The following is a 26,897-nucleotide window of genomic DNA, read 5'->3' as shown; positions in this document are numbered from 1 at the left end:
CATCTTTTCTGATGCCCTACACTTGTGGTGGTTCTCCTAAAACGTTGGCTGATTAACTCCCTAGTGGTTTTCTAACTTTTCCTGACCTTAATCAATTAGTCTTCTAGGGAGTTGGGGATGATGCCTTCTTCCACCCGGTGTCACTATAATTTCTCTCACACCGTTGTACCTGACCCTTCACAATACTGGTCCTTTCAGATGTTCTCCTCTCACCACGTCACTATCCCTCCGATCTCTCTCTCTGCCTTTCCACCTCCATCCTTTAATCTTACGCCTAATCTTATTCCTGTTCTAACTATCGATCTTGCCTACAACTACCCCTCTGTTGTATCCTGTCTCTCACTCTACTTCCTTGCCTCTTGCTATTTTTTGCTATAGTCTGTCTTGCTCTCCACTTTCTACTACTATTCTTCCTCTCCCTGTCACTCCTACTAATCTTCCTCTACTAATATTCCTACTCCGTTATTAACGCTACCACTCGACTACTACCTGTCGTCGCTCCAATCTTATTCTTCATTGCTGTTACAATTACTACCTCTCTCACTCGATATTTTCACTTTCAATACTGTCGCTACCACTTCCCAATAGTACTCACTCCTCTTCCCACAACTATCTCTAAATCTAATACCACTACTACTACCTCTACTCTAATGCTATTCCTCACACACCTTACTCTGAAACACTCCACAAACACTCCTCTCTCAAATAGCATCCACACTCCTCCCTTCCTCTTATCTCTTGGTTGGCCTCCACCTCCTGTCCTCACCCATCTAACCCACACTCAACCATTCTAACACACCTTTACATACCCGTCCCAGGATTGGCCGCTTACCTTATCCAATCACTTGTCTCCAGGGTGTGTGACAGGGGAATGCCATGTGAGGGTGTGTAAACCCCACCTCTTTCCAATATGGACCCTGATGGGGGTCCAGGGACGTTGAATATAGGCCACCATGGGCCTTTTAGTGTAATAATGATATCCCTATATGGAGTAAGCCATTGAGAGGCCATTGTTTAACAATGAAAAGGTATCTGGAGGGTTAGTGGAGTTTGCAAGACCGGTCTAGAGGCCTTTATTTAAAAACAAACTCCCTGGTGGCCTAGCAGGGCTGCTTACTCCTCGCACGGTCTCCTGCAGGCATGGTCTGCCGTAGCTGTGCCGGGGTTGTGGTTGATGCAGCACCCCCTTGTCATGTACAACATTGCCACACCCTGCAGCTGGTGTTGCTGCGTACGCTGCCTCCTGCGGCATCCCTTCTTGCCACGGCTTTGAGCTCGGCTTTGCTACTCCGGCATCCAGTGCCATTGGCAGTCTTCCTCCTGGCTCTGCTACGTCTTGCAGACAGTGTTGCTGCGTATGCCACCTTCGGGCACAGCTAGCAGTCTCCTGGCTGTTTCGAAAATTGTTCTCCCCTATCTACTACTTCTAAGTGATATAGCTGAATGGTGTGCATATGTAATGTATATGCTATGTAGGAAAGCTGTACGTATGTTGTGTGTAGTACCTTTGGATCATGATCATGATGGTTCCTACTGTGTGTGGTATTGTCTAAGGGTCTACTCTTTAACTAACTTCTAGAATTCTATATGTAATGATGTATTGAGTCTGTAACCAGGTATGGGTTTACATTTAGAGTAACATGCAAGTTAGGCCTTAGCTGGCCATTTTATTGTTTTCTATCAGCACATTATGCTCTGTGTTGTGTAACCTGAGTATGCACTTTTCCATTCATAAATATATGCGACCTTACAAATAAAGTGTGTATTTTTCAGTATCCCACCTTGGTGTATTCTTGGCTGTGACTATTGGGGATAATTGTAACTCCCTGCCTTCCCCTCTCCTGCAGTTAAGCCTGATTGATTTGCTATAGGTTCCATTGGAGATTCGGGTATTTCCCGTTGCGCAGACATATACCTCACAGCAACTATCGGCTAGAAATGTGAACTGTTTTTAGTGAAAACTGTTGTGCTATTCTCTACTTCCAGTAGTTTTTTGGCACTTTAGATAATCAGCCTTTCCAGACCTGCACTCCATACATACTGTTCCTTTTCCAGTCATTTCACTCTGCTCCATCTGATGAGGAAGTCTATGGAAACTTGGGGGAATATTATGCAGAGATGTTACAAAATGCATAGGCTTTCAGTTAATCCCATAAAAGATATCAACGTATGCATTTTGTTTGATTTTGAAACTGGTCTAACAGTGTGCCAAACCTTTCCTTTGCACGGGATAAAAGTGTATACAAACTGTAAGTGAATACAAATTATACCAACACAAAATAATTGTAAGTAAAATTGTGATGCAATATTTGAATATCCTTGAAATCAAATAAAATATTTGTAATTTTGTACTTATCGAGAATATGAATATAGTGAATAATATATTATTTTTCTTGTAAAAGAACTTTCGGCTGTGCCCCAGATGTGACCAGCTGTAACCTCCCTGGACTCTCCCCACACACGTGCACAGTCGGGCATATGATTTGAAGAATGATACAGGCTTTAGGAATGGAGGTGAACTGTTGAGAATGAATACATGTTTACAGACCAGTTATTTCAAATGTATTGGTTGCTTTTAAATTGTGACCAGTGGGATTTAGGTTTCACTTTTTGTGGGTGCTTTGCTATGGCAGTATTTCCAAGCACTCTCCTTAGTGTTTTTAATTAGTGACATATTTCTCTTTTAATTAAAAACAGGTCAGAAATATGAATGTGCAAGAAAATGGAACGTGCACTGTGTGTCTATCCAATGGTTCTTTGACAGTATCGAAAAAGGCTTTTGTCAGGATGAATCCATGTATAAGACTGAGCCTTCCACAGAGTCAAAAAGCAAGCCTAGTACTTCAACTCCAACACGTATTACCAAAGGTAAGTGCTACACCATACCAGTAAACCTTGTGCCATTAAGTAGTAATCCTTTTTACCTGATGTTTGTAACAAACAGGACTGTCGATTTCCAAGTCGTTTTGGGTAATTTGCTCTTTGACCAATGCAGTGGTTAGGCTGTGCTTCAAGAGGCCATTTTTGATTCTCACACATTATGTGCTAGAGTCCTTTCCAGATTCTACAGAAACTTTCAAAACATTTCTCATGTATTTTCATAACATGGCATCATGAAATTGTGATACCCGATTGTAACCTTTAAAAGGGAACACAGAAATGTCTTTGTAATCACTTGCTTCTGTTTTACATACATCTATAGTCATTTAGGGAATACAGCTCTCAGACCTCCTCAGAATATGACTGAGGTGAAATTAGTAGGGAGAAGGAGCTAGCTACATGCATTTTTTTCTAAAACCTAAATTGGAGGGCGATAATTGACTCTTGGCAAATAAGAAATTGTGTGCTATGTATGTTGACAATTGAGGGTAAGTGTGACTTTTTATTCTGGATACTAGCTTGCAACTTGATTTTGTTTTCTCTTGAAGAGTGCATCTAATGTTTGCACCCAGATCACATTCCTAAGGATTCTGCTATAGGCAAGTCCTTCTGCCAGAAGAATTTGTAAGACAGACTGAAGTGTTTGACACCCCAGCTAAACATTCTTTGGTTGTGAAGGTCACCATGCCTAAAATGACTGAGAAAAGTATAGAGAACTGTACCCACTCAGTCGACAGATCTGTCCACAAGTGTAGTGGGTATAAGGAGCATTCTTTCAACCAGACTATCCATGACCACACAGTCTATGGCAGCAGTGTCAACGAGAAAGCAAGACTTCCTGTCAATAGCTCAACTATTGTCACAAACTAAGCCATGTCCAAGACCTAGTTGATGGATTTCAAGTTAAGGGGGAAAGGTATTCGTCAACAGCAAAGGATACCCCTCTGATGTTGAAAATAGTCTGTGTTGACATGAAAACGAAACCACTTCAAGGCATAGTGTTACTGTTGTTCGCCCATTGCATGGAAAGGGATCCAAAGGTACTTCTGTAGTCTCGCTCGTTTGCAGCCCACCTATTACGTACCCAACAGTTTACATCAGTATCATGTCCAATACTGGAGTAAGTTCTCCTGAACTGGATGCTAATATGGAAATTTAAAATATCAATTGTCCGGTGAGGAGGAAATGGTTCAACATTGCTCTTGACCTCTTGTATTCACTGAAATGTATAGGCCATGATTATGGCATTGTAAAAGTGAAAGAAGCGCTCTGACAATGAAACAAAGGATAAACTCCTCCTTCCCTGCATAACTTTGGGACAGGGGGTTTGGAATGTGGGAGGATGAAACACCACGTACTGGGGTACACCTCCTTTACAGCCCACCAGCAAGTTCCCACATGACAGACTTGAGGTAACTCTACTGAACTTCCACTTCTGTTCCCCTGGCCGTCTAGCCTTGGGCATGCTCTAGTCTCAGTGGCCCAGAACCTGGGTGTACTTTTTGACAAACCTTACTTTATCACCAAAAATGGATGCAGTAGTTAAAAATGTACATTTCCAACTTTACAGCATCAATTAGTTAAATAAAATTCTAGACCAGAGCCAACTCGAGATTCTAATCCAGGCAGTAGTATTTTATAGACTTCTATTGCCTTATAGCCTATGTGGGCTTTTTAAAAAAATCACTATTAAAACGCCAAGCCGTACAAAACTGATCTGTGAACAGCCAATGGTTTAAGGAAATTTGATCACATCTCTCATTATCGTATGGAAATGGGTTGGCTTATGTTAGGAAGGATTGGTATGAACAGTAAGACAGACACAAGTGACCACAGTTCAATGGTGTTTATTGACTTGCACAAGGGTGTGATAAACGCCCATCTAAACCTACAGATGGGAGCAAGCTACGACCATCAAATAATATTGCAGTCCTAGTGGGGTCTTGTCAAAATAAAATAACCAATACTAAAAAGAACTATTGCCAATCCTTACCACTAATTTACAAATAATTTGGGGTAATGTTCATGAAAAAGAAAGAAGTGTTTACAAAATAATGTCGTGATGCTCGGGCCGTTGGCCTCCCTTCCCCATGTTTTCAGCACAGGGCAAGGCGGGTCACTCGAGCAAAGCATACACTCTAGCTTCTGCAGCACAAGGATACAGTTTCATTTTCCCAGTTCAGGACCTTCTGCGTCCATGTCTCTTTACTTCTCACAAGTCTCTTGATGCAGAGGGCATGCTGTACCAGAAACAACACGCAAACGTTCACTTCAGTATTCAATCTGGGTGTTCACCTTGGATCCCCCTCTTCCGTGCTCAGATCCTTTTTTTTTTTTTATTGTTTAATTTAGTTTCAATGTTTTTTAGCTTGATTTACAAACTTTTACAACATTCATTTAAATAAATACAATTGTCAAAAAGGACCCTTAAACATATGAACATTTTAAATATTAAAATCTCATATTTTAACATAATTTATCATTCATATTTAAAAAAGTTGTTAGTTCCAGAAAGAATGAGTTTCAAAATTGCAAAGTTGAGATAGGGTTCATAACTAGCTGCACCGCAACCCCTGGCCTCTTAACAATGACAGTTGATGTTGTTAAAAACAATTCTGCGCAAAGAGCAAAAAATGTGCAAATGTGCAATCGCTAGTCCTTCTGAAACATTAGAATATTTAAGAGACATATGGACAAATACATTTATCGATTTTAATACTCGATCATCTCACTTGGACACAACGTTTGCTAAGCTTTTTAGTACATGTTTAAAATAAAGTTCATGGCCAACTACACCACAGCCCCTCACCTCTAGAATGACACTCCATGTCATTACGTACAATACTGTGCAAAGAGCAAGGTGTGCAAATGTACAGTCGCTAATATTTCTAAAACATTGACTTATTTAAGAGACATATGAGCAAATATATTGATCAGTTTGGTACTCGACCATTTAATTTTTATCACAACATTTATTGTCTTTTAGTACATAATTGCCCTTATTTACCCTGTCTGCCACATGTGTTCTATGTGTGCGATACTGAGTTGATTATATTCCCATGCATTCGTCAATTTGATAAACAGGCAATTTAACTGGTCAGAATAGTTATTCAGCTAATGACACATAATGGACTTGCTCGATTTATCTGTCCAATATCTTCTGTATTTCCAGTGTTGAGATTGGCTTGCTTAACCATTCATGGACTTTACCAGAGTATGGCTATTGCTCATATTGTGCCTATATGATGTTAGGCTAATCATGCTTAGTGAGTTCTAACAGTTCTAGTGAACAAACCAGCCATAGACCAACAGGCATTTCTTTGCTAATCTGGCTTTGTTTTACCCAGAATCTCTTTGTTAACATGTCTAGTAAGCGAGTCAGTGCTAATACTAGAGTTGTGCTCGTCCCCCACATGCAACTAGTCCAGAGCCACTCCCTTTCAAAGACCGTAGAACCAATGTTTTCTCTGCCTAAGAATTTTTTTCAGTGCATAATGAAATAGTTGCAGTACAAAATCAAATGTTTGAGTGTTTCAGTTTGCTTACCATCGACAGGCTTCCTGGGGGCCTCCATGCATGAAATTTGACAAGTGTTGGATTTTTCTGTTGGTATGTAGCTGATTCAGTTTAAATCATAGGTACAGATCACAAGCCCTGTATCAAGGAAAATGGGTGAGATAGACTTGGCGTGGAGCTCTTTTGGTAATAAACCGTGCTATTTCCTTATATTTCCCGAGACACACTATGGTCTGACACCAATCCCTCTCGGAGATCATCGACATTTGCATCAATGGCTTTTAGAAGTACATTCATTTTATCATGGTATGCCATTATTGACTGTGGATTTCCCTCTTTGATCATATTGGTAATAATGTCCTCATACAGTAAGTTTCTTGGGAGTGAGATCATTTTGGCAAAGTTGTTTAATAGTCTCCAATTATATCTTGTCGACAATATGATATGATGTCCAGTTCGTTTGGTAGTAGTGCGTTGGGTAGGGAGTGAGCTAGCCTGAGGGTTTGTTTCCAATTTCATCCTTGTGTCTGGTCTGAGATGGATTCCAGATTCACAAGACACAAGTCTATTCCATATAAAATGACTGCATCTGCTTTGAGTATAAGGATCAGATTCCGTTCAAAACAAGGTTCAGAGAATTCTTTTTCGGGTGACTGTTTACCTCGGATCCCCCTCTGCCAGGCTGAGATGCCTTTCTTTTCTTCGGTAAGTCTCCCTCAGCCGGGCACGGACCAATTGTGACGTATATTAAACTATCAAAGACTTTCGAATGTGCACAGGGTTTAGCTTGACCCGTAGCATGATCACTTCGATCTCAATATTTCTTTTTCTCACGCTCCGCATCAGTTGGAAAACTAACACATTCGAATGAGCAGCCTTGTGGCGCCGGACCACTCTGTGTATGGCATCGTTTTTTGGCCTCCCAAAGTTCAATTACAAAGTTCAGCTATTTCCTTTGACTTCCAATTTTATTTGCGTCGCTCATCCAAAACACCTTGCATACTGTTCTCTTTGTACAACATTGCAGCTTGCAACCATGTTTAAAAACACAAGCTGGTTTGGTATCAGTCTTTCCGACTCACAGGCTGCTCAGTCTTTTCTGCCACTGATTTGTTGTAGGAGCCAAGGACAGTACCACGGCAGTAATAGTTTCTCCCCGCCTTGGTTATCGATGCAGGAGAGCTACGGTACCTCTGACACATTGTGCAGGTTTGATCAGCCTTACTTCCTGGTCTTCGGTTTCTTGCTTTCCAAGGTATACGGATCTGGGGTTATTCCGTTGTCGCTCACAGTGAACTGTCCGTGAGAAAGTGTTTGTGTCGGTAAAGGGGAGAGAGGGTTGAGTTCCTAGGTATCCTACCAGGTAGGATGGGTAGAAGGTGTTGCAAGGAAGGGCCTACTGGGTCTCATCCTCCGGTGTCAGACTTCCGTTCCCCAAAGACCCCTCATCCAGGTGATCCTCCTGCACTGGTCCACCGACAGGAACTGGATACAAAAGCGATGGCCGTGTCCTGGTCACATGGATGGCGGATCCCCAGGGACTAGCACGTGAGACACCTTCTCGACAGCGATTGATGGGTCTTGAACTTACTGGCCTTTCGTCTACCCCTTCCACTAGTTGGGATTCGGGATTGCTGGTAAAGAGGGCTTCCATTTCCTTTTTGAGCGGAGCCCTTTGTGATTTCAGACGAGTCCGACATGTTTCGCTTTTGAATGCTACGGAACACACAAAAGTCGCCAGAAGCTCGGCAAACAACCAAACAAAAAATCAAAAACGGACATGCGGCAGACGTGAAACACACAGGTGGTCGTTCCTCTTCACACAAAAAAAGAAGCTACGTGCGGAGACGGTTTACGGAGTACAGTGTGAAATCATAAAGTTCTCTGCTCAAAAGGGAAAAGGAAGCCCTCTAAGAAAAGGATAACAAGAAATCCCCTCCTTTGTTAAAAAAGATATGTGAAAGGATCAAAGTGCTCACACCCTGAACGTAGTACGCGTCCAAGATTGAAAAATGGGGTATACAAGACATATGCTTCAATACAAGAAATAGTTTGTCCTGAAGAAGGCCAAAGAAATTTGTTCTAAAATGCCACTAGAGATGGTGTCTAATTGTGATTGTAATGGCCGAAAAATGTTGACCATCTTTAAGACTAGGAACTAAGTCTTTTACCGATCAGAAGCCAACATATGCCTCTGAGACAACTAAGTTTTGTTTTATTATATGATGAATAAAGAATAAAAATGTTTTTGTCATCTATGAATTTTATAGGTAATTTGTCTATTTTTTTGGAACCTATACTATAGATATAGTTTTTGTCATCCATGATAAGTGAGGATGAAGTATTATACAACAGCATAATTAGAACCCCAATCTACTGAGTTTTATTTATTGGTTGATTGATGATTTTTTTGTAATGATTTGTTAAACTAAGAATTTTTCTGAACATATGTAGTGAACTTGATGGACTACTTAATTCTGGTCTAGAGCTTTTTCCTAAACTGGATTTTGAGGTGTTATGTTTGTATATATGTGTGTATTTGATGTATAATAGTTATATTTTTGGATACATTTTGTATGTCCACTGTCTCGTGGCTGAGATAAATTTTGTTTGTAAAATTTGATTATACTTTAAATTAGGTTTTATATGTTGTGGCACCAGTGCGCTATTCAGGCTGGAGAGAGGGGTAATCCGTTTCACTGTGTGTTAATGCATCTTTCTTAATCTGCCTGCTTCTACTCTCCGCCCTCTGCAACTCATCCAGAACAGGACTGCGAGACTTGTCTTTGACCTCAAGCCCAGGGATCGTATCTCTCCAGCACTGAAATCTCTGCACTGGCTCCCAATGGCTGCAAGGATTAAGTTCAAGACCCTCTGCATTGGCCACAAGGCCTTTTGGGGCCTGGGATCTCAATACCTCCAACTCTCTCTTTGCAAATACCTTCCTACTCGAGCTCTTCACTCCTCCAACTCCCTCTGGGTCAGTCGCTTCTCCAAGCAACAAGTTGGTGGTAGATCTTTCTTCGGCTAGGGCCTCTCTTTGGAACAGCCTCCCTTCCTTTCTGAAACTTACGGAGGACCATCTCCGGTTCCGGAAGCACCTCAAGACCTTTTTCTTTGCTTCTGCCTTCTCTCTTACTCTCCCCTGCTGATTTCCTGTCCGATACCACACTGGTCACCTGGCTACCCTATGATTTCAGGCCCTGGTCCCTGCCTGCCCAGTTGCACAACCGCGCTGCCTACCAGCAACCCTTACACCAGGGTCTGTATCTGTAACCCTACAGACCTCCTACCTGCACTTTTGGACACCTGCTGTCTGCACTTACCCTTGCAACTGCCACCTGCTGGCCGCACATTTGGTATTGTTGTGATCCCATGTACAGCACTGCCACCTCCCCATTTCCCCTGGCAGTCTTCCCCTCCCCCTGCACTTGCGCGATCTCAATGTCACTTGGCCTAGGAAGATCATTGTCTCTGCCCTCCCTCTGTTCCCCCTTCCTTACCTCGTCGCGCCTTAAAACACTTGTGTATAGGCGCTTTACAAAAGCCATTTCATATCATATATATATATATCAGAATGTCATAGTGCTCTGTTATATGGGCCATTTGCCCCCCTGTTTGGGTGCTACCTAAGAATGTGGTCCATGTATAGCCCTTGTGGTGGGGTATGTCAAGCCACCCTGAAACCAGTACTAGTTATCTACCTGTTGCAGGGCTACTTCAGGATACCCATAGGGTGTGTATTTTATTTAATCTAGATCCGTCCTAATATGAAGGGTCTCGAGCATTTCCCCTGGCTTGGTACCAGGTGTCTTCATGTGAACAGGGTTTCCCATGGCAATACTCCAAGCACGGCCACTCCTAACAGCTCTTTTCTGTAACTACCTGGTTACCGTACAGCAGCAGTTCACCGGTATAGGGAATCATCATGTGGTTTAGCCTTTCTAATACCTTTTAGCTTGATAGCTGTCAAGCGTATTTGTCACACTATGCTCTTCACTAGAGTGTTTTTATGCCTCCTAGCTTGATAGCTTGAAGCAGCCCCCCTGCCCCCTCTTCAGTAGCCAGGTAGGGAGAATATTGTTTGGCTGTAGGAAAGGTGAGCAATGTCCCATCTGGGGTGTCAAAGTGACGTGATATGCATCACCCTACCTGCCGAGCCTTACCTGCACCCCAAGGGGAGTGTCCATAATACCCCCCGCGCCCCCGAGCAGGGGTTGAGGTAGGAGTAGGGGTAGGGAAAAGCATGTAGCTGTCACTGCAACAGTAAAGAGAGTAGACAACAACCCCTGCAGTAGGCGACTGCTCTCAAATTTCAACACAGGAGAGGTTTACCAATGTCACATATTTCATTGATAGATGTGAGAAACCTGAGGGTATTCTCCCAAGTAGTTTAGATAGTTTTGGCGTTGTAGGTCCGGTCTGTCAAGGCGACAGGTATAGATTGGAGAAAATATTTTTGTTGAACTTTGAACAGTGTCGCGTCTTACTGAGTTCTGGTTAGAAAAGCCAATTAAACCATTACCAAAAATAGTTGCCTTAAAAATACTCAGACAGCGCCAAGTTTAGATTTCAAGAACAAATGTTTGTTTTATTTTTTGAAGTTGCCCTTGTTGATAACACGTGTTTCGGCTATACTACAAGCCTTTTTCAAATCAGGGCCTTGTTTCTAAATAATGCAAAGTTTGATTGGCGTTCACTCAAAAGAGTCGCAGACGCACGCGACTGAACGCCAGAAGGGATACGGAAGAGATTGAACCCATTTATTGGCAAGCTTCAAACAGACAATTATAACGGGGACATGCAATCAAAGTTTGCATTATTATTTAGAAACAAGGCCCTGATTTGAAAAAAGGTTGTAGTAAAGCCGAAATACGCGTAATCAACAAGGGCAACTTCAAAAAATAAAACACATTTGTTCTTGAAATCTAAACTTGGCGCGGTCTTCTATCTGAGTATTTTTAAAGCAGCTACTCTCCCAAGTAGATCCTGGGAATTCCTTATTCAGGTGGCCAGGGAAGAGCTGGCCCTCTCTTATCCCACCCCTAAAGGCAGACTAGCGGGGAAAGATCACCTGGGTAGCGGAGCCCAGGGTTGTGCTTGGGAAAATAACCCCAGGGAGACATGTTATTATACCAGGGAAGAAGGTGAGGTAGTTGAAGTCCAGCAAGATTTTGTAGGCTGCTCCAGATCTACCCCCCTTCCTCCCAATGAATCTCCCTTATCCAAAGCCAACAAACCATCCACATATGGTAAACCCTTTAAGAACCCAAACCCCAGTGCCGTGGGAAACATCTCCCAGGATCCATATGTTTCAATCACATACCCGAATAATCCTGATCATTCTTTTCCATGTCTCTCTATTATTTTCCAAACTCACAATCTGCTTTGACAAACCACCATCTCCCCCATTCATTTCACAAACCCTACCAAACTTAGCCTTCCGAAATCACCTACCACCTTAGGACAAAGGCTATAATTCCATATAAAACCTCTTCCCCATCCTACCACACAGAATACTTAGAAACTCTACCTCTCCCCTTTTCCGACACAAATGCTTTCTCCCGTCACAAAAGACAACAGACTAATACCAAAGCCGTTTACCTGACATGTCCCGATGCAAGCATCAGGCAAGGTCAGGCAATTGGCCAGAATCACACATTCGCCTGATGGCCCTTTCCCTTCCCCACAGGGATAACATTTGGAGCACAAGAGCACACTATGAGCAAGGCAGGACAGGACGCATGACGAGACAGCTATCCCAGTACGGCAATTCAAAAGGAGGAGAAAAGCGGCAAAAACTAAAGGGGCGCTAATGAGAGAAGCGACCTTGCCCTTTCCACTGCAGGCCCACAAAACCTCCCTGCATGGAATGGTAAGACCGAGAAGAATAGATGGCGTGTGTTGCAGATGCCAACGGTACACAGAGCATGCCTGCGCTAATAAGCAGGACAGAGAGAGCTGCCTGGTACCGTCCTTGACTCCAAATACAAGAAAAAACAATTGGTTCATCACAGCCGGTGAGTCGAGGGGAGAGCTGATGAGAAACAGAACTGTGTTGAATGAAAGTCATAATGTAGCAACTTAAGAGAAGTTCAAAGAACTCTAAACATAAAGGGACAACCAGCTGCAGAGGGATCCGCCACCACGTGCGTGTGGACTCGAGAGACTCTGGTAGTCTTTGACTGACATACCATTGAAAGCTACGGGAGATGAATCCCGTCCTATTTGAAAAGAGAAGGAACTGTGTGCACTGGCAAGAGTGAACCTGATGGAGGGATGTCAACAGTCTGTTTAAAAAGATATTAAGACTTTTGATTGCAACAGGCACAAGTGTTTTGAGCAGAAGCTAACAGTTGAGATTCGAGAGGGGTCTGCGCCAGGAAGAGGTGGGCCCAGGGGTGAGGGACTATCACCCAGCGACACGTGGAATAAAAAGCCATAGTGAACCTGATGGAGGGAGGATGAGATTCGAGAGGGGCCTGTGCCCGGAAGAGGGGTCAAGGAACGGGGTCTGCGCCCGGCAGATGGTGTCCCTAAGTACGATTGGAGAGAAACTTTTAAAAATAATTTTGGAACACTGCAGGCCCGCGGAGGCAAGAGACTTATTGATAGAAGAGACTTGGCGATCAAGGCCGCTGATAGCTGACAACAGAACTGTCGTCTCGTACTGGGAAAGCTTGAGAGTGTGCTCTGCTCAAAGATCCCACCTTGCCCCATGCTCAAAACGTGCGGAAGGGAGACACCGGATACTACATCCTGCCATGTTATTTGTGAACACTTAATTCTCTTTTATGAATTCTATCCCACACGCCTTTTAGTTTTTAGTTGTGAGGTTTGGCAATAGGTTTTTGTTTTGGCCCTTTTTTATTTGACAAGACACCACATGGACTGCCTTAATTTTCATTTGACGGCCGAAGCTTGCTCCCATCTTAGATTTAGGTTTAGATTAGGCATTTATTTTTCCAATTTGCTTATTCAGTTTAATAAACACCCTTGAACTAAGATCACTTGTCTGTCTTTACTGTTGCCACCATGAATTCCTCACATAGACCACAGCTCACACCATCCATTAACCGTTGGTGTCTATTCAAAGATATATGTACCTTGTAGAACACATTAATACACAGTAGTTCAAATAGATGCCCCACACTTAATGTTTATGTTCCAAGACTTGTCACTGGGTAATGAACCCTCAATGAATGCTTCTTACACTCATGTAAATAATGTAATTAGGAGGACATTGTAATAAAGAAATATCACCGTTATGAACATTACTACACAACACACGCAATAAATTATGAATGGAACAGCTGAACCATTGTCTTTTGCCTCTACCTCAAATCAAGACTAAGACTGATCACCCTTCTCCAAGAAATCAGTCACCTTAAAAACCAACTACCTGCCTCACCACCTCCTGATGGGTAACCTCACAAATCCATGCTAGGCAATCTAGTACCTGCCTCACAAATTCATTATCGGCTATCTTAGAGGCATTTGCCTATATCATACCTCAAAACCATTCTCAATGTGATATCTAATGCAGAGGAAAAGGCCTCCTCATACTCACTAACTATAGAAGGTAAGGAGTTGAAGAGGGCTGGATAATACTAGAAGCCTGGAAAAATCCACAATTCAAATAAAAATGGAAAAAACAAACCAGTTGGAATCAACCCAAAAAGCACCTATTATTGCACCATGCGCTTTCCATCGGAAATGCATCAAAATAGGATTAAATGCTTCAAAAAGAATGTAATGTCCATTGGACTTACTGGTGTCAGCAAGTAGCCAATCCAGAATAAGGTGTCTGCTCTTAGGCTGTGAGCTGAAGTGCTTTGTGGGGAAATAGCAAAGACCTTTCTCTCAAGTAGCTCAGAAATCATATGAGTTCCGCTCAAAAATGTTTCAAGATAGGGGGGCGTGGCTAACTGCAGAGCGATGAAGACGCGAGTCCTTGGGTCTCTCTCAGCCACCGACAAACATCCTGAAAAATAGCCTGCTATTCTCGGAAAACCTGGTGAAAAAAGTCCTTACGGGGCGGCAATTGTGTGCAGGATGTCTGTGCGGAAAACTGACTCGAAACCAGGTGCTGCAACCAAGATATAAGCTGTGGAAGAAATCAGCGTGATATGGACGGAGAAAAGCCAAGATGGTCGCAGACTGAAGCGCGGAGTGTGCTGAATGAACCCGGTAAGTGACCCACGGTGTGCCTGCGCCTGCAACGCTGCATTGTTTTGACAGACATGAATGAAAAGGGTGATCGTGCTCTTATATCCTGAGCTTCCCCGCTGACGAGCAGAGGGCCCAACAAATCGATGAAGCTGCACCTTGGACTTCTCGCCAGAAACACCATAGTGGACCACACACGAAGTGCAACACGCATGGGGGTGCCTATTGCCGAAATAGTAGTACCCAAGACAGAGTGAGGCCTAAATTACCATTGATACCATTGGAACCACCAGGGGAGACTGTACTGCTGATACCATGCCCCCATTGGCGCCCAAACGCAAGACTGGGTGTCGAGGTGACAGACACAAGGAAACAGGGGTGGGTAGAACTACGGGTGCCACGGAAAGACCGCTGAATACCCCAAACAACCCATTCATAAACTACACACAAGCGACGAATGATCCGCGCCTCCGGCAACACAGTCAGTGGAAGACGTCCAACCAACCCATAACGGTGTGGATGCAAGAAAGAGAATCCCTTGAAAGGAAAGACCGCACTCCCACTCGACACGCAGTAGACTAGCTGGATGACCCGTATCCTGAAGTGCGTCACGTCTGAGCATAACTTAAAGTGTGAACACTAATGGCGACGTCAAACTGGCTCTGAAACCTTATAACCCAACGGCGGCAGCCTGATTAGAGAACATCTCTGGACGACAGGTGCTAGAGAAATGACTGAACCTAAAGTCTAACAGGAGCAACCACACCCCCCCGCCCCCCCCAAAAAATCATCACTGCTGGATAGGCTGTAGACTTGATCTCCAGGACTCGCAACTACGCACACAGTCCAACTGAGGCAGATCCAGAGTGGAGATATTGTAGGCCTGCACCAAAGTAGACCTACCGCAAGCATTGGCGCACAGCCTGGAACACTACATCAGTGAGGCGGACCAACGCAGCACTACCACGCTTAAGTCCTATACCTCGCCTGGAGGGGGGACAGCGCCTAACATGGGAAAGAATAAGACCAAGAAGCTAACTATCCAAGGTAGAATCGTTCAATACACGACGCCAGTCGCACAAGGCAGAGAACTACAAGAACAAGAAGTCACTATGGCTGAAACGGAGTGCACAATATCACTAAAAGACGTCCTGTCCGTTATCGCAGACTGAAGGGCCTCAATGGAACAAAAAATGGACGGCAGCAGAATGGATGTTTCACTCCTTCGTCACGACTTGCAAAAACTAATATCCAGCGAAGCGGAGCAGCGTATATCTGGGGCCGAAGATGGGCTGCGAGAACTACGACAACAACTGACTGGTGTGCAATCACGGCTAAAAACAATGGAAGGGAGAGTGGAGCATGGCGAAGGAATATCAAGGCATAACAGTGTCCGAATTCTACGTTTACCAGAAAATACGGAAGGGCCAGACATGGAAATGTTCTTGGACAATGGATCACCGACATGTTTGAACCAAACTTGTTTTCCAAGTTCTTCTCGATAGACCAGTGCACAGTGCCTGGTGCCCCTCTGCGCACTGGGACGTGGTGCTCCAACGAGCAGGCGCTAAAGGCACATTGACCTACAACGGATCCAAAATTGCCTTTTTTCCAGACTATATCAGAGAGCTGCAAAAGGCCAGACAATCGTTTGATCAATTAAAGAAACAATTGCAGGCACTGAAGGTGAAATATGGCCTGTTATTCCCGGCCCAGCTAAAAATTTACCACAAAGGCACAACCGTCCACTTTGCGGACCCTAAGGAAGCATGAAGGTGGGCAGAACAACACATTGAGGGGGAGAAATGCACAGAGCAACAGGAATAGAAACCCCCGGGCCCAGCCCGAACGAGGACCACTACCATTACAACTGTCGCCACACGACCAGGAAGCGCCACCTCGCCGCAGGGAAGAGGAATGACAGCCGAAATGAGCAGAGAAATAAAAGTTGGGAGCTCCGCAGACTGGAAAAAAGGTAGCAAACAAATAGACATTAAGACACGTACTTAAAATGTCCAAGAATAGATCACAGTGGCGCTGTTGCTGGTGATGAATCCCACCCCCCACCGGAGCGATACCCACACCGGATCTACTGCTTAAGTGTAATCTGGGATTAGTTGGGGATAGAAATTGTTATAGGACACTCTTGAGCACTTAACAAGTGCTCTCAAATGTTAAGATTCTAGTTGGAGGCGATTTGTTGGTTGGCCTCCAACTACTGGTCGGGCGACAGATGCTTCAAGTTGGGATGGAGATTGGGGTGTGGGTGACAGAGGGAACGTTTGTAAGGTGCTAAATTCTCAAGCACTTGTTGCGATTTTGAAAAGTTGGGGAAACTTATTGAGGCATTCACGGAAGCGAACGAAATTCAACGGACACACTCTGGTCACAATCCAGTACAGAGAGGCAAACAGGTTACCACACACACATTTTATGCAATATAAACAGTGTTCACGGCCACACATTCCCGTTAATCACGCGTAACGATACGACTCGAGCCCTGAAATTCCTAACCTGGAACGTAAACGGAGTTGGAAACAGTGTGAAAAGAAGACTGGTATGCCAGCTCCTTAACAGACATGCCCTGGATGTGGTCTTCCTGACTGAGACCCACCTAGCGGGCACTAATAATACATTCTTCAAGCGTACAAACTATCGCACAGCGTTACAGGCGGGCTTCACAACGGGTTCTAGAGGTGTACTCATACTAGTGCACAAGAAGCTCCCTCTCACCCTGTCGAAGGTAACACAAGATACCGGGGGCAGGTTTATATATGTCACAGGCATGCTATGGGAAAAAACAATCTCCCTGCTGGAAATTTACTCCCCGCCCACACTACTAGCCACCCTAATACATGATATATCACTGCTGTTGGTTAACAACACATCGGACATCCTGATTCTGGGCGGAGACTTCAATGATGTTGCTGATGTAACACAAGATCGCACACACCTACGAAGCAGAGACCCCAACACCCATACCAAACTAGTAACGTTTGCTGAAGCGTTCGCACTCCACGATGTGTGGCGTGACCTGCACCCTGGGAAGAGGGAATACTCTTATCACTCTGGGGTACACGCCTCTCTATCGCGACTAGACTACTTTTTACCAGCACCTGTGGTGCACCTGGCAACCAAGGCGAAGTTCCTTCCGAGGGGCATCTCGGATCACTCCCCCCTACTCATGATGATCGCAACTTCAAAACCGACTCCTCCGTCAATGTGGAGATTGAATAGTTATTATTTAAACTTTCTGGAGTTGGTTGAGTGCATGGTAACAACGAGCAAAGCATATTTTGAACTGAATGAAGGGACAATAGACTGCCCAATAATGCTATGGGAGGCGTATAAACCGGTGCTCCGAGGAGAAATAATCTTCTGGACATCGGCACATAAAAAAAACACCTAAACACGATAGAAGAAGCAGAAGAAAATGTTAGGCAGATGTAGGAGGCCCATCTGCCCTGTGATCAGCCAGACACGCACAGAGCCTTGGTTCTGGCCCAAACAAAACTGCAAAACGTAGCGTATGGTGACGCTAGACAGGCCCATGGTGCAATGCGAGCCAGAATATATGAAATGGGGGACAAAGCGGGGAAATTGTTGGCATGGTTGGAGCTTAGAGATGAGGGCCACAGTCGGATAAGAACAATTACATCTGATAATGATGACCCGCTCCTAACGGATGTGGAAATTGCAGAAAGATTTGCGAGAAATTATGAGGAGCTGTATCGGGCCACCAGTGTCCCTACCGAAGCTTCCATATTGGAGGCGATTGCCCTTCCCTCCCTGAACACTGAACAAATTACGAGTTTAGAGGCGACATTACAGAAGAGGAAGTAACAGTGGTCAGGATGCAGCTATAATCTGGAAAAACACTGGGTCCGAACGGCCTCCCTATTGAGGTCTGGATAAAGATAGGTGAGAATGTAGTTAACCCACACCTCCTTAACATGTACCGCTAGGCTAAAACACTGGGCAGCCTGCCACCAGATCTTAGGAAGGCCACCATAATTGTGATACCCAAAACAGACAAACCACCAGACAAGTGCAGCTCGTACAGACCAATTTCCCTTATTAATAGTGAGACAAAGATCCTGGCTAAAATATTAGCGATAAGACTGCAACGTGAAATAAAGTCCTTGATCCACCCGGACCAATGCGGCTTCATGCCTGCTAGATCCACAAGAATGAATATACAAAGACTACACCTGGACCTTGAACGTGCGCAGACCCTGGATGTCCCACTGGGTCTACTCGCAATAGACTTTGAAAAAGCGTTCGATTCTGTCCATTGGGAGGCACTTTTCCAACCGCCGAAGTTAGGGTGAACGGCTGGGCATCACAATCCTTTTTCCCAGGGAAAGGAACAAGACAAAGCTGCCCTTTGTCGGCGCTCCTCTTCGCGCTGGCAATAGAGCCATTGGCACTGCTACTGAGGAACACGCAAACATGGAGAGGCTTCCTGAGTACAGCAGGTTGGGAAGACAGAGTTTCCCTATGTGCGGATGACCTGTTGGTATATCCCAAAGTAACCTGCCCGGTGGTGACGCAGCTACTGGAACAATATGGGGCCTTCAGCGGCCTGAGGGTAAACTGGAATAAATCAATTTTATTCCCGGTTAAAGGATTGCATGAAGAGGTCCCTGAGCCATGTCCATACAGAGTAGAGCGAGACCAGTTCTGTTATTTGGGTATCCGTATCACAAGAGATCTGAATGAATACATCTGATAATCTACAACCCATTGCGGAAAGATTTGCGAGAGACGTACAACACTGGAGGTCCCTACCCCTGACACTGTTGGGACGGGCGGCACTGTTCAAGATGCTAGCACTCCCCCGCTTCCTATACATCTTACAGAATGCGCCATTACATATACCAACAAAAGTGTTAAAAAAAATAGACTGTACACTCCGGAAACTCCTCTAGGGTGGAGGGCACCCGAGAATAGCACTCTGAACACTGCAAAGATCTATATGGGAGGGGGGTATTGGCCTACCCCGGCTACAGATGTACTATTGGGCTAGCCGAATGTCAGTGGTCAATGATGCACTACATGCTGACACATCACTTCCACACGTGAGGACACCATCTCCCTTGAGATTATACTCATCACTACCCAAACCACCCCCTAGTAAAATGTCACAACCTGAGTCTGAGTGGAGATGCATACATTCATAGGCTCGAGTGATAAGGTTACACCGCTACAGCCACTATGGGAAAATAAGAACCTCCCTGAACTGAACAAACTACCTAAGTGGCCAATATGGGTGATGAGTTGTATTGATAAAGTGAAAGACATGATAAAAGAGGGCGCCATTAGACCCTTTGAGGATTTAATGTCGACATTTAACCTACCGACAACTGAAAGATATCACTATACACAAATCCGACATGCTCTACAACAACACTTCCGTGTCCTCTCTGACATGCCTGAATGTACCCCGATGGAACGTAACATAGTTATGGAAGGTATCAACGCCAAAGTCACCACGGTCCTGTACAGTGCCATCACCTCCTTTGCTACTCCTGAGTTATTGAGTCTGAAGGCAAAATGGGAGAGGGAGGTGGGAGATAGTATGCCAGAAGACTGGATTAAAATTCTAATGTACTCACGGGAAACGGCCATCTCCACTAGGCTACGACTGGTGCAACTAAAGATACTGCATAGAATTTACTACCCACGAGTGGCCCTATATCACTAGGGCAGGGTTATAGAACCAAACTGTCTACGCTGCTGGAGTGAGGAAGGGACATTCTTCCACATCTTGTGGGACTGCCCGAGCATACGCCCATACTGGCAGCAATGCTGCGACCTACTGTCAAAGGTGTTAGGCCAAACGATACCCAGGGATCCCACAGTGATGCTGCTGGGAGCGGAAGTTGAAAGAGACATGTCCTGATATGACAAACTCTGTTTCTCAACTGCAGTGGTTAGAAGGAATATTGCACAGCTATGGGGCGCGGCAGAGGTGCCACAATTTGAACAATGGGTCACTGAAGTACAAATATGCATTGCCATAGAACAGAGGGCATATAGGGCACGAGGATGCCCAGAAAAAGCTGGGAAAATCTGGCAAAAATGGGAGGATGCCTTGTGAACCATATGTACCCTCTGTGGCAATGGGTGCCCCGGATGTGACCTGGAAATGTCAATATACAAAATAAAAATGCTATATAACTTGTGCCCTGAATGTCCTATCTGAATGTAATATCCCCCATCTTGTGAGGATGAGCGAACCCACATTGGGTTATTTGTTGTATGTTTAATGTAAAATCAATAAAATGTGTTATAAAAAAATAAAAAAAAGTTCAAGATAGTCAGCATCCAGTTTGGAGCTTCAAAAATCCAGTAAAAGAATTAGGAGTGGGTGGCCCTCCCATCTGAGATGCCTTGCTGCTCTTAATCTCCTTCCAGCCATCTGCGTATGCCCTCCTCTTCCTGCCAGCTCCGTCGCCCCATACAGCTCTGCGCAGGAGCCGTGCTTACACTGCTTTATACTTTCCGGTTCGTCCCTACAATCCCCAAACTTCATTCAGGGCTCGCAAAATCTACTAGCCCACTAGCATTGGCGAGTAGTTTTTATGCAGGGCGAGTATCATTTTCATAATGCTCACTCTTGCCGGCGAGTATGGGGTTGTTAGAAGCTTATTTTTAATTTACTGCACAACCACTTTGATAGCAGTAAATGGCAAATACAGGTTTCACTGTGCATGCTTGACAGCATTACAACAAATATGAAGTGTGCTTATGGCGACATGTACCCTTTTACAAAAAGCACTGGTAAATATTTTGCTTCCAGTCACCATCAGGCAAGTGCATTTCTTTTATGTCGATTATGTAAAATGCAGGTCTAGTGGGATTTTTAAGAATTTGCAAGGCTTGTTTGTGCACCACCGAAAATGTACCTAAACAAAATATCGAGGATACAAGCGTCATCGACTACTAGGAATTGTGCCAGAAATGATGATTTAGCTGACAGCACCTTTCTTGTGCAAATACTGGCCAAGAACATGTCGTCATTCAGCCCTAGGAATTGTGCCAGAAATTATGCCGGCGAACTACAGAATCCTGTTTAAAACTACAGAATGAAACTACAGCATGGCTTGCCGTTTGTAGTTCAGTGTTTGCCGTTATCTATGTTTTGTATTTTGCGAGAACATTGGCATTCGTCCCCGAAAAAGCCTGCATAGTAATCAACTACGATGTTTGTTCAATAGGAGTGCAATGTATAAATCTACTGTACTTCATCGCAATAGGAAAAAGCACATTTTGCAGCCTCCATTTAACTAAACATGGAATTGTTTTCATTGCACTGTGCATTTCAGCAAGAAGGCCTGGTTTGCGGCTCTGACCACATGTCACATTAAGCATGGCTAATATTGGCAGACATAGAAAATAACTGTCAACACAAATCACAATGGTTCCTCTGTCTGCTCCACTTATTGTTGTACTTCTAGTACAAAAATATAAGGCAAACAACTCTGCTACCTTGTGTCAAAGGGGATATCCATGGCAAGACACTGTTGTTACAATGGCAGCAAACCATTGCTTTTGCATCCTGACATCCTTCCTTTCCATGTCTCCCAAAAGGGACGGATGCGAGTTTGAGGCTATGGCGAAAAACTGGTCCTACACTGCTTCATCGCCAGTCTGTGCAACTTACGCACAAGTCCCAACAAGCACTCCACTCCTGCGGAATGGGATTAATTCCGGCAGGAGATGTTGGCGATTTTTCGAAAGACGCCGGCCGTGACCGTGCTAGAGACACCACTCGCACGCCTTTGGGCTCGAGCGGTCGTCGCGATCACCGGGCACCTTCGAGGTCCCGGTCGGACAAGGATGGTCGCTCTAGACATGCCCGTTCCAGGTCCCGGTTCTCGATGCCTTCGAGACCGTCGGAGCCTGTGAGGTCTTCAAAGAAGACATCAGCGCCAAGGTCGTCGAGGGACTCTCTTGAGGCTCCGCCTCTGAGGAAGCCGTTGAAGCCTTCGGCGCCCAGGCTGTCGAAGGACACGCTCGGGGCTCCACCCTCGAGGACTGTCGACGCTGTCGGCACCACGCTCGATGCCAATCCTATCGACGCCCTCGACGCCTTTCGAGGCTGCTTTACCCCCTAGAAAGACTCTGGCCAAGGCTAAAAATGTCTTTGTCCCTTTTTCTGTGCCCTCATTCCAGACTCTGGATTATATTTCTGAGGTGGATGAAGGGCCTGAGGAAGGTATGGTTCCTGAGGAGGTACCTTACGAGATTTTGTCTGGGCATAGCCAGATTGAAGACCTGCGGCAGTCGTTGCATGACGCAAGTGGTCTGGACACCTCTTCGGAGGTGGAGTTCTGTAGGCCTGAGCCTGGCACCCATGCCGAGTCCTCGTACCAGCGCCTTATGTCGAGGGTCATGGAATACTTGGGGTGGTCTGCGCCACCAGTGGATTTTCTGCAGGATGACCTGACGGATATCCTTGACTAAGGTCCACCAACTGACCGGTACTGCCATTCCATATGGCCTTGCAGAGAAGGGTGGCAGCAGCTTGGACTGCTCCGGAGAGTCTCCCGGCAGTGAGCAAGTCTTTGCCGCAAAAATACCGCCCAGCCAGTAGCGACCCCTGCTACTTGACCACGCACCTCACTCCGGAGAGTTTGGTGGTGCAGGCGGCCACGGCCCCAGCAAAGCAGGCGTCGTACCCTACCATCCCTCCTGATGGGGGACGACAAGCGTTTTGGTGGCTGGGCAAAGAAAGTGTTTTCTTCAGGGGGTATGGCTTTACAGGCAGCCAACTCTGTGTGTTCCTTGTCATGTTTCACGCATACTCTGTGGAACTGTGTTTCGTTAGCGGCTGATCATATTCCCGAAGGGGAGGAACGGGATGGTTTTCTTGCTATTGTGCAGGATGGCAAGGATGCCGTGTTTGAGTCCGTTTAGTCTGGTCTGGACATGGCAGATTGTGTCAGCCGGTCCATGGCGGCGAGCACCATAATACGCAGGTTTGCGTGGTTGCGGAAGTCGGGGTTTGCTCCGGATGTGCAAGCCCGGCTCCTCAACATGCCCTTTGATGGTGAACATCTTTTTGGCAGCACGGCTGACGAGAACCTTGAGAGGTTGCAGACCTCCAAAGCTGCAGCAAAGTTGTTGAGCGCTGCAGTTCGTCAACCTCTGCCTTTTCGTCCTAAGGGACAGCAATGGACGGGAGGAGGTTCCTTTCGATATTACTCATCCTTTGGTAAATCGAGAGGAGCTGCAAGTCAAAGGGGCCACCGCAGGAGTACCAGAGGTTGAAAACAGGGTACTCGAGGTGCCAAGGCCGCTCGGGCAGTTGCCTCTTTGTCCTCTGGCACTGCCGCAGCTGCTTCAGCTCAGTCATGAGGCCATGTCCCATGGTTCGCCGGTTGGGAGAAGGCTGGCGCAGCATCTTGTAGAATGGCATGCCATTACTTCAGATGTGTGGGTTCTGGAGATCCTAGCCCACGGCTACTGTCTTCCTTTCCGGCAGAGGCTTCGCGACAATCCACCAGGGAATCTCTCTTTCAAGAGTCCGGATCCGCTCCTTGCGCAGGAAATAAAATCCCTGCTGGAGAAAGGCGCCATAGAACTGGTGCCTGTAGCGTAGAGGAACAAGGGATGGTATTCCCCTTATTTTTTGATTTCGAAGAAAGACCGGGGTTTGAGACCCATCATGGACTTGCTTGGTTTAAACAAGCTCCTCAGGAAGGACAGGTCCAAGATGGTTACTCTTTCTCAAGTCCTCCAGGCCCTTAAACTCCAGGAGTGGTTGGTGTCTCTCGACCTCAAGGACGCTTGCTTTCATGCGCTGATCCATCCTAAGCACTAGAAGTACCTGAGGTTTGCGGTTGGCGACTCACACTTTGTTTCAGGTCCTGCCGTTCGGATTGACCTCCGCCCGAGGGTTTTCACCAAGCTCATGGTGGTAATGGCAGCGTATCTCAGGAAAGGGGGATTCACGTCTACCGCTACCTGGACGATTGGTTGATCAGGGCGCGCACTCCCGAGCAAGACCTGGATCATCTGTCCGTCACCTGCCACTCCCTTCACAAGCTGGGCTTCTCCCTCAACTTAAAGAAGTCCCACTTGACGCCAACTCAGTGGCTCCAGTACATCGGAGCAGTGCTCGACACGTTCCTGGGGCAGTGTTTCCCTCCCCATGTGAGGGCTCATCACATTCTGCAGATGGTGCACAAGTTTCAACATGCCCAGAGTCTCCCGGCGTTCGAGTTCTTGATGTTGCTCGGCCTCCTGGCATCCTGCATTCTTCTGGTGCCAGAGGCCAGGTTGCGGATGAGATCTCTGCAATGGGCCTTCAAGATACAATGTTCACAGTCCTCCGGCAGGATGTCGGACCCAGTTCAGGTGCCGCCCTCGGTCGCACAGGACCTCCTGTGGTAGGCCTTCGAAGGCAATCTGATGAGGGGGCTCCATTTTGGCTGCCCTGGCCGGAGGTGACGATCGTGAAGGACGCGTCCCTCACGGAATGGGGAGCTCATTCCAATGAGTTGACAGTCAGTGGTCGTTGGTGTCCGTCTGAGTCCAGGCTCCATATCAATCTGTTGGAGCTGCGGGCTGTCCGGCTTGCCCTGAAGACTTTTCTGCCGACTGTGCGAGGGAAGAATATCCTGATTCTGACGGACAACACAGTGGCTGTGCACTACCTCAACAAAAGGGGGTGGGGGAGCAGGGTCACTTCCTCTGTGCAGGGGGGCGATGCAGCTCTGGTTCTGAGCCATCCAGCAGGAAGTTTCAATCTTAGAAGTTCATCTGGCCGGAGACGAAAACGAGACGGCGGACGCTCTGAGCAGGCAGAGCGCGATCTCTCACGAGTGGGAGCTGGCTCAGGAGATTCTCCTGGAGATCTTCGCCCTTTGGGGGACCCCACAAGTGGATCTCTTTGCCTCCAGTGTCAACCGGAAGTGCGAAAAGTTCTGCTCGTGGGAATTTCCTCCAAGAGGAGCCTTAGGGGACGCGTTCGTGGTGGAGTGGTCCTTCCCACTGCTGTACTCGTTTCCTCCAGTCCCCGTCATCCTGCAAGTGCTGCGGAGGTTCGGTTCCCGGATGATCCTCATTGCTCCGGCATGGGCCCGGAGAACGTGGTACCCGGACTTTCTCGACTTGTCCATCTTCCCTACCAAGATGATCTGCTCTCATGGGAGGGGGGGGGGGGTCAGGTTCTCCATCCAGAGGTCAGATCCCTCAACCTTCACGCTAAGCTTCTGAATGATTGAGGTATAAGGATTGGGACCTCCCTGAAGACGTGATGGAGGTGTTGCTTTTGGCCAGACGGCCTGCAACCCAGTTCCTGTACCGTTGCCGTTGGAGAAAGTTCTGCGACTGGTGCAGGTTTAAGAACGTGGATCCTTTTTCATGCGACATTCCTGTGGTTCTGTGTTTTTTGGTTTCGTTAGCCCACAAGGGCCTAAAAGTGGGTACCATTAAAGGTTAACTGGCGGCGCTGTCCATATTTAAGCGCTCGTCTGAGGAGTGTTCTTATTTGAAGATTCCTTTAATGTCTCAGTTTCTCAAAGGGCTCACTAATGTGTTTCCGCCATCACCTTTCCAGGTGCCCGGTTGGGATTTGAACCTTGTTCTCCATTTGAGCCTTTACATTCTTGTCCTTTGAGACTGTTAACCCTTAAAACTGTGTTTTTAGTTGCAGCCATTTCCGCTCGCAGAGTGAGTGAGTTGCAGGCACTTTCTGTTAAACCACCTTTCACTGTGTTTCATAAGGACAGGGTTGTCCTTGGAGTTCGTCCTTCCTTTCTTCCGAAGGTTGTCTCGGAATTTCTTTTAAGCCAGAAGGTCATTCTTCCGGCATTATTATCCTCCTCCGCATCCTGGTAAGGAAGAGGAGAGGCTCCATAGGTTGGATCCTAGGAGAGCTTTAAGTTTCTACATTTCACGCATGTCCCGGGTCAGAGTGGACAATCAGCTCTTTATAGGTTATGCTGGAAGGCGTTTGGGACAAGCTGTTACTAAGCAGACTTTGTCTAGATGGATTATCTCGGCAATTTCTGAATGTTACAGCTTAAAGGTAAGGACCCTTCGGTAGGCTTACTCGCCCTTTCTACTAGGGCTATGGCTGCCTCTACTGCCCTGCAGAGGGGTGTTCCTATTCGTAACATCTGTGAAGCAGCCACATGGCCTTAGGTCCATACTTTTGTAAGACACTTCTCCCTAGATTCTATCCATGGGCAGGAGCTGGCCTTTTGCAAGGCGGTCCTTTACTCTGCAATTTAATTGGGCATTCTAAATTTCTATATTCTAAATTCTTTTCCCTCCTCCATACGTTGGTACTGCTTTGTGAGTCTGTCATAGATATG

General features: G+C 45.9%; 1 protein-coding gene across 2 annotated transcripts in view; it reads left to right on the top strand.

The window, feature by feature from the left end:
• TOPBP1 (DNA topoisomerase II binding protein 1) overlaps nt 1–26,897 on the top strand; it is a 1,370,800-nt gene that overhangs the window by 135,364 nt on the left and 1,208,539 nt on the right. For both annotated transcript variants that reach the window (XM_069648712.1, XM_069648711.1), the window contains exon 7: nt 2,698–2,868. In XM_069648712.1, coding sequence (XP_069504813.1) covers nt 2,698–2,868 — 171 coding nt within the window. The remainder of the gene's footprint in view (nt 1–2,697; nt 2,869–26,897) is intronic.

This window comes from Ambystoma mexicanum, chromosome 2q, assembly GCF_040938575.1.
Source record: "Ambystoma mexicanum isolate Mex_15411 chromosome 2q, UKY_AmexF1_1, whole genome shotgun sequence".
NCBI lineage: Eukaryota > Metazoa > Chordata > Amphibia > Caudata > Ambystomatidae > Ambystoma > Ambystoma mexicanum.
This window is presented reverse-complemented; position numbering and strand designations above follow the sequence as displayed.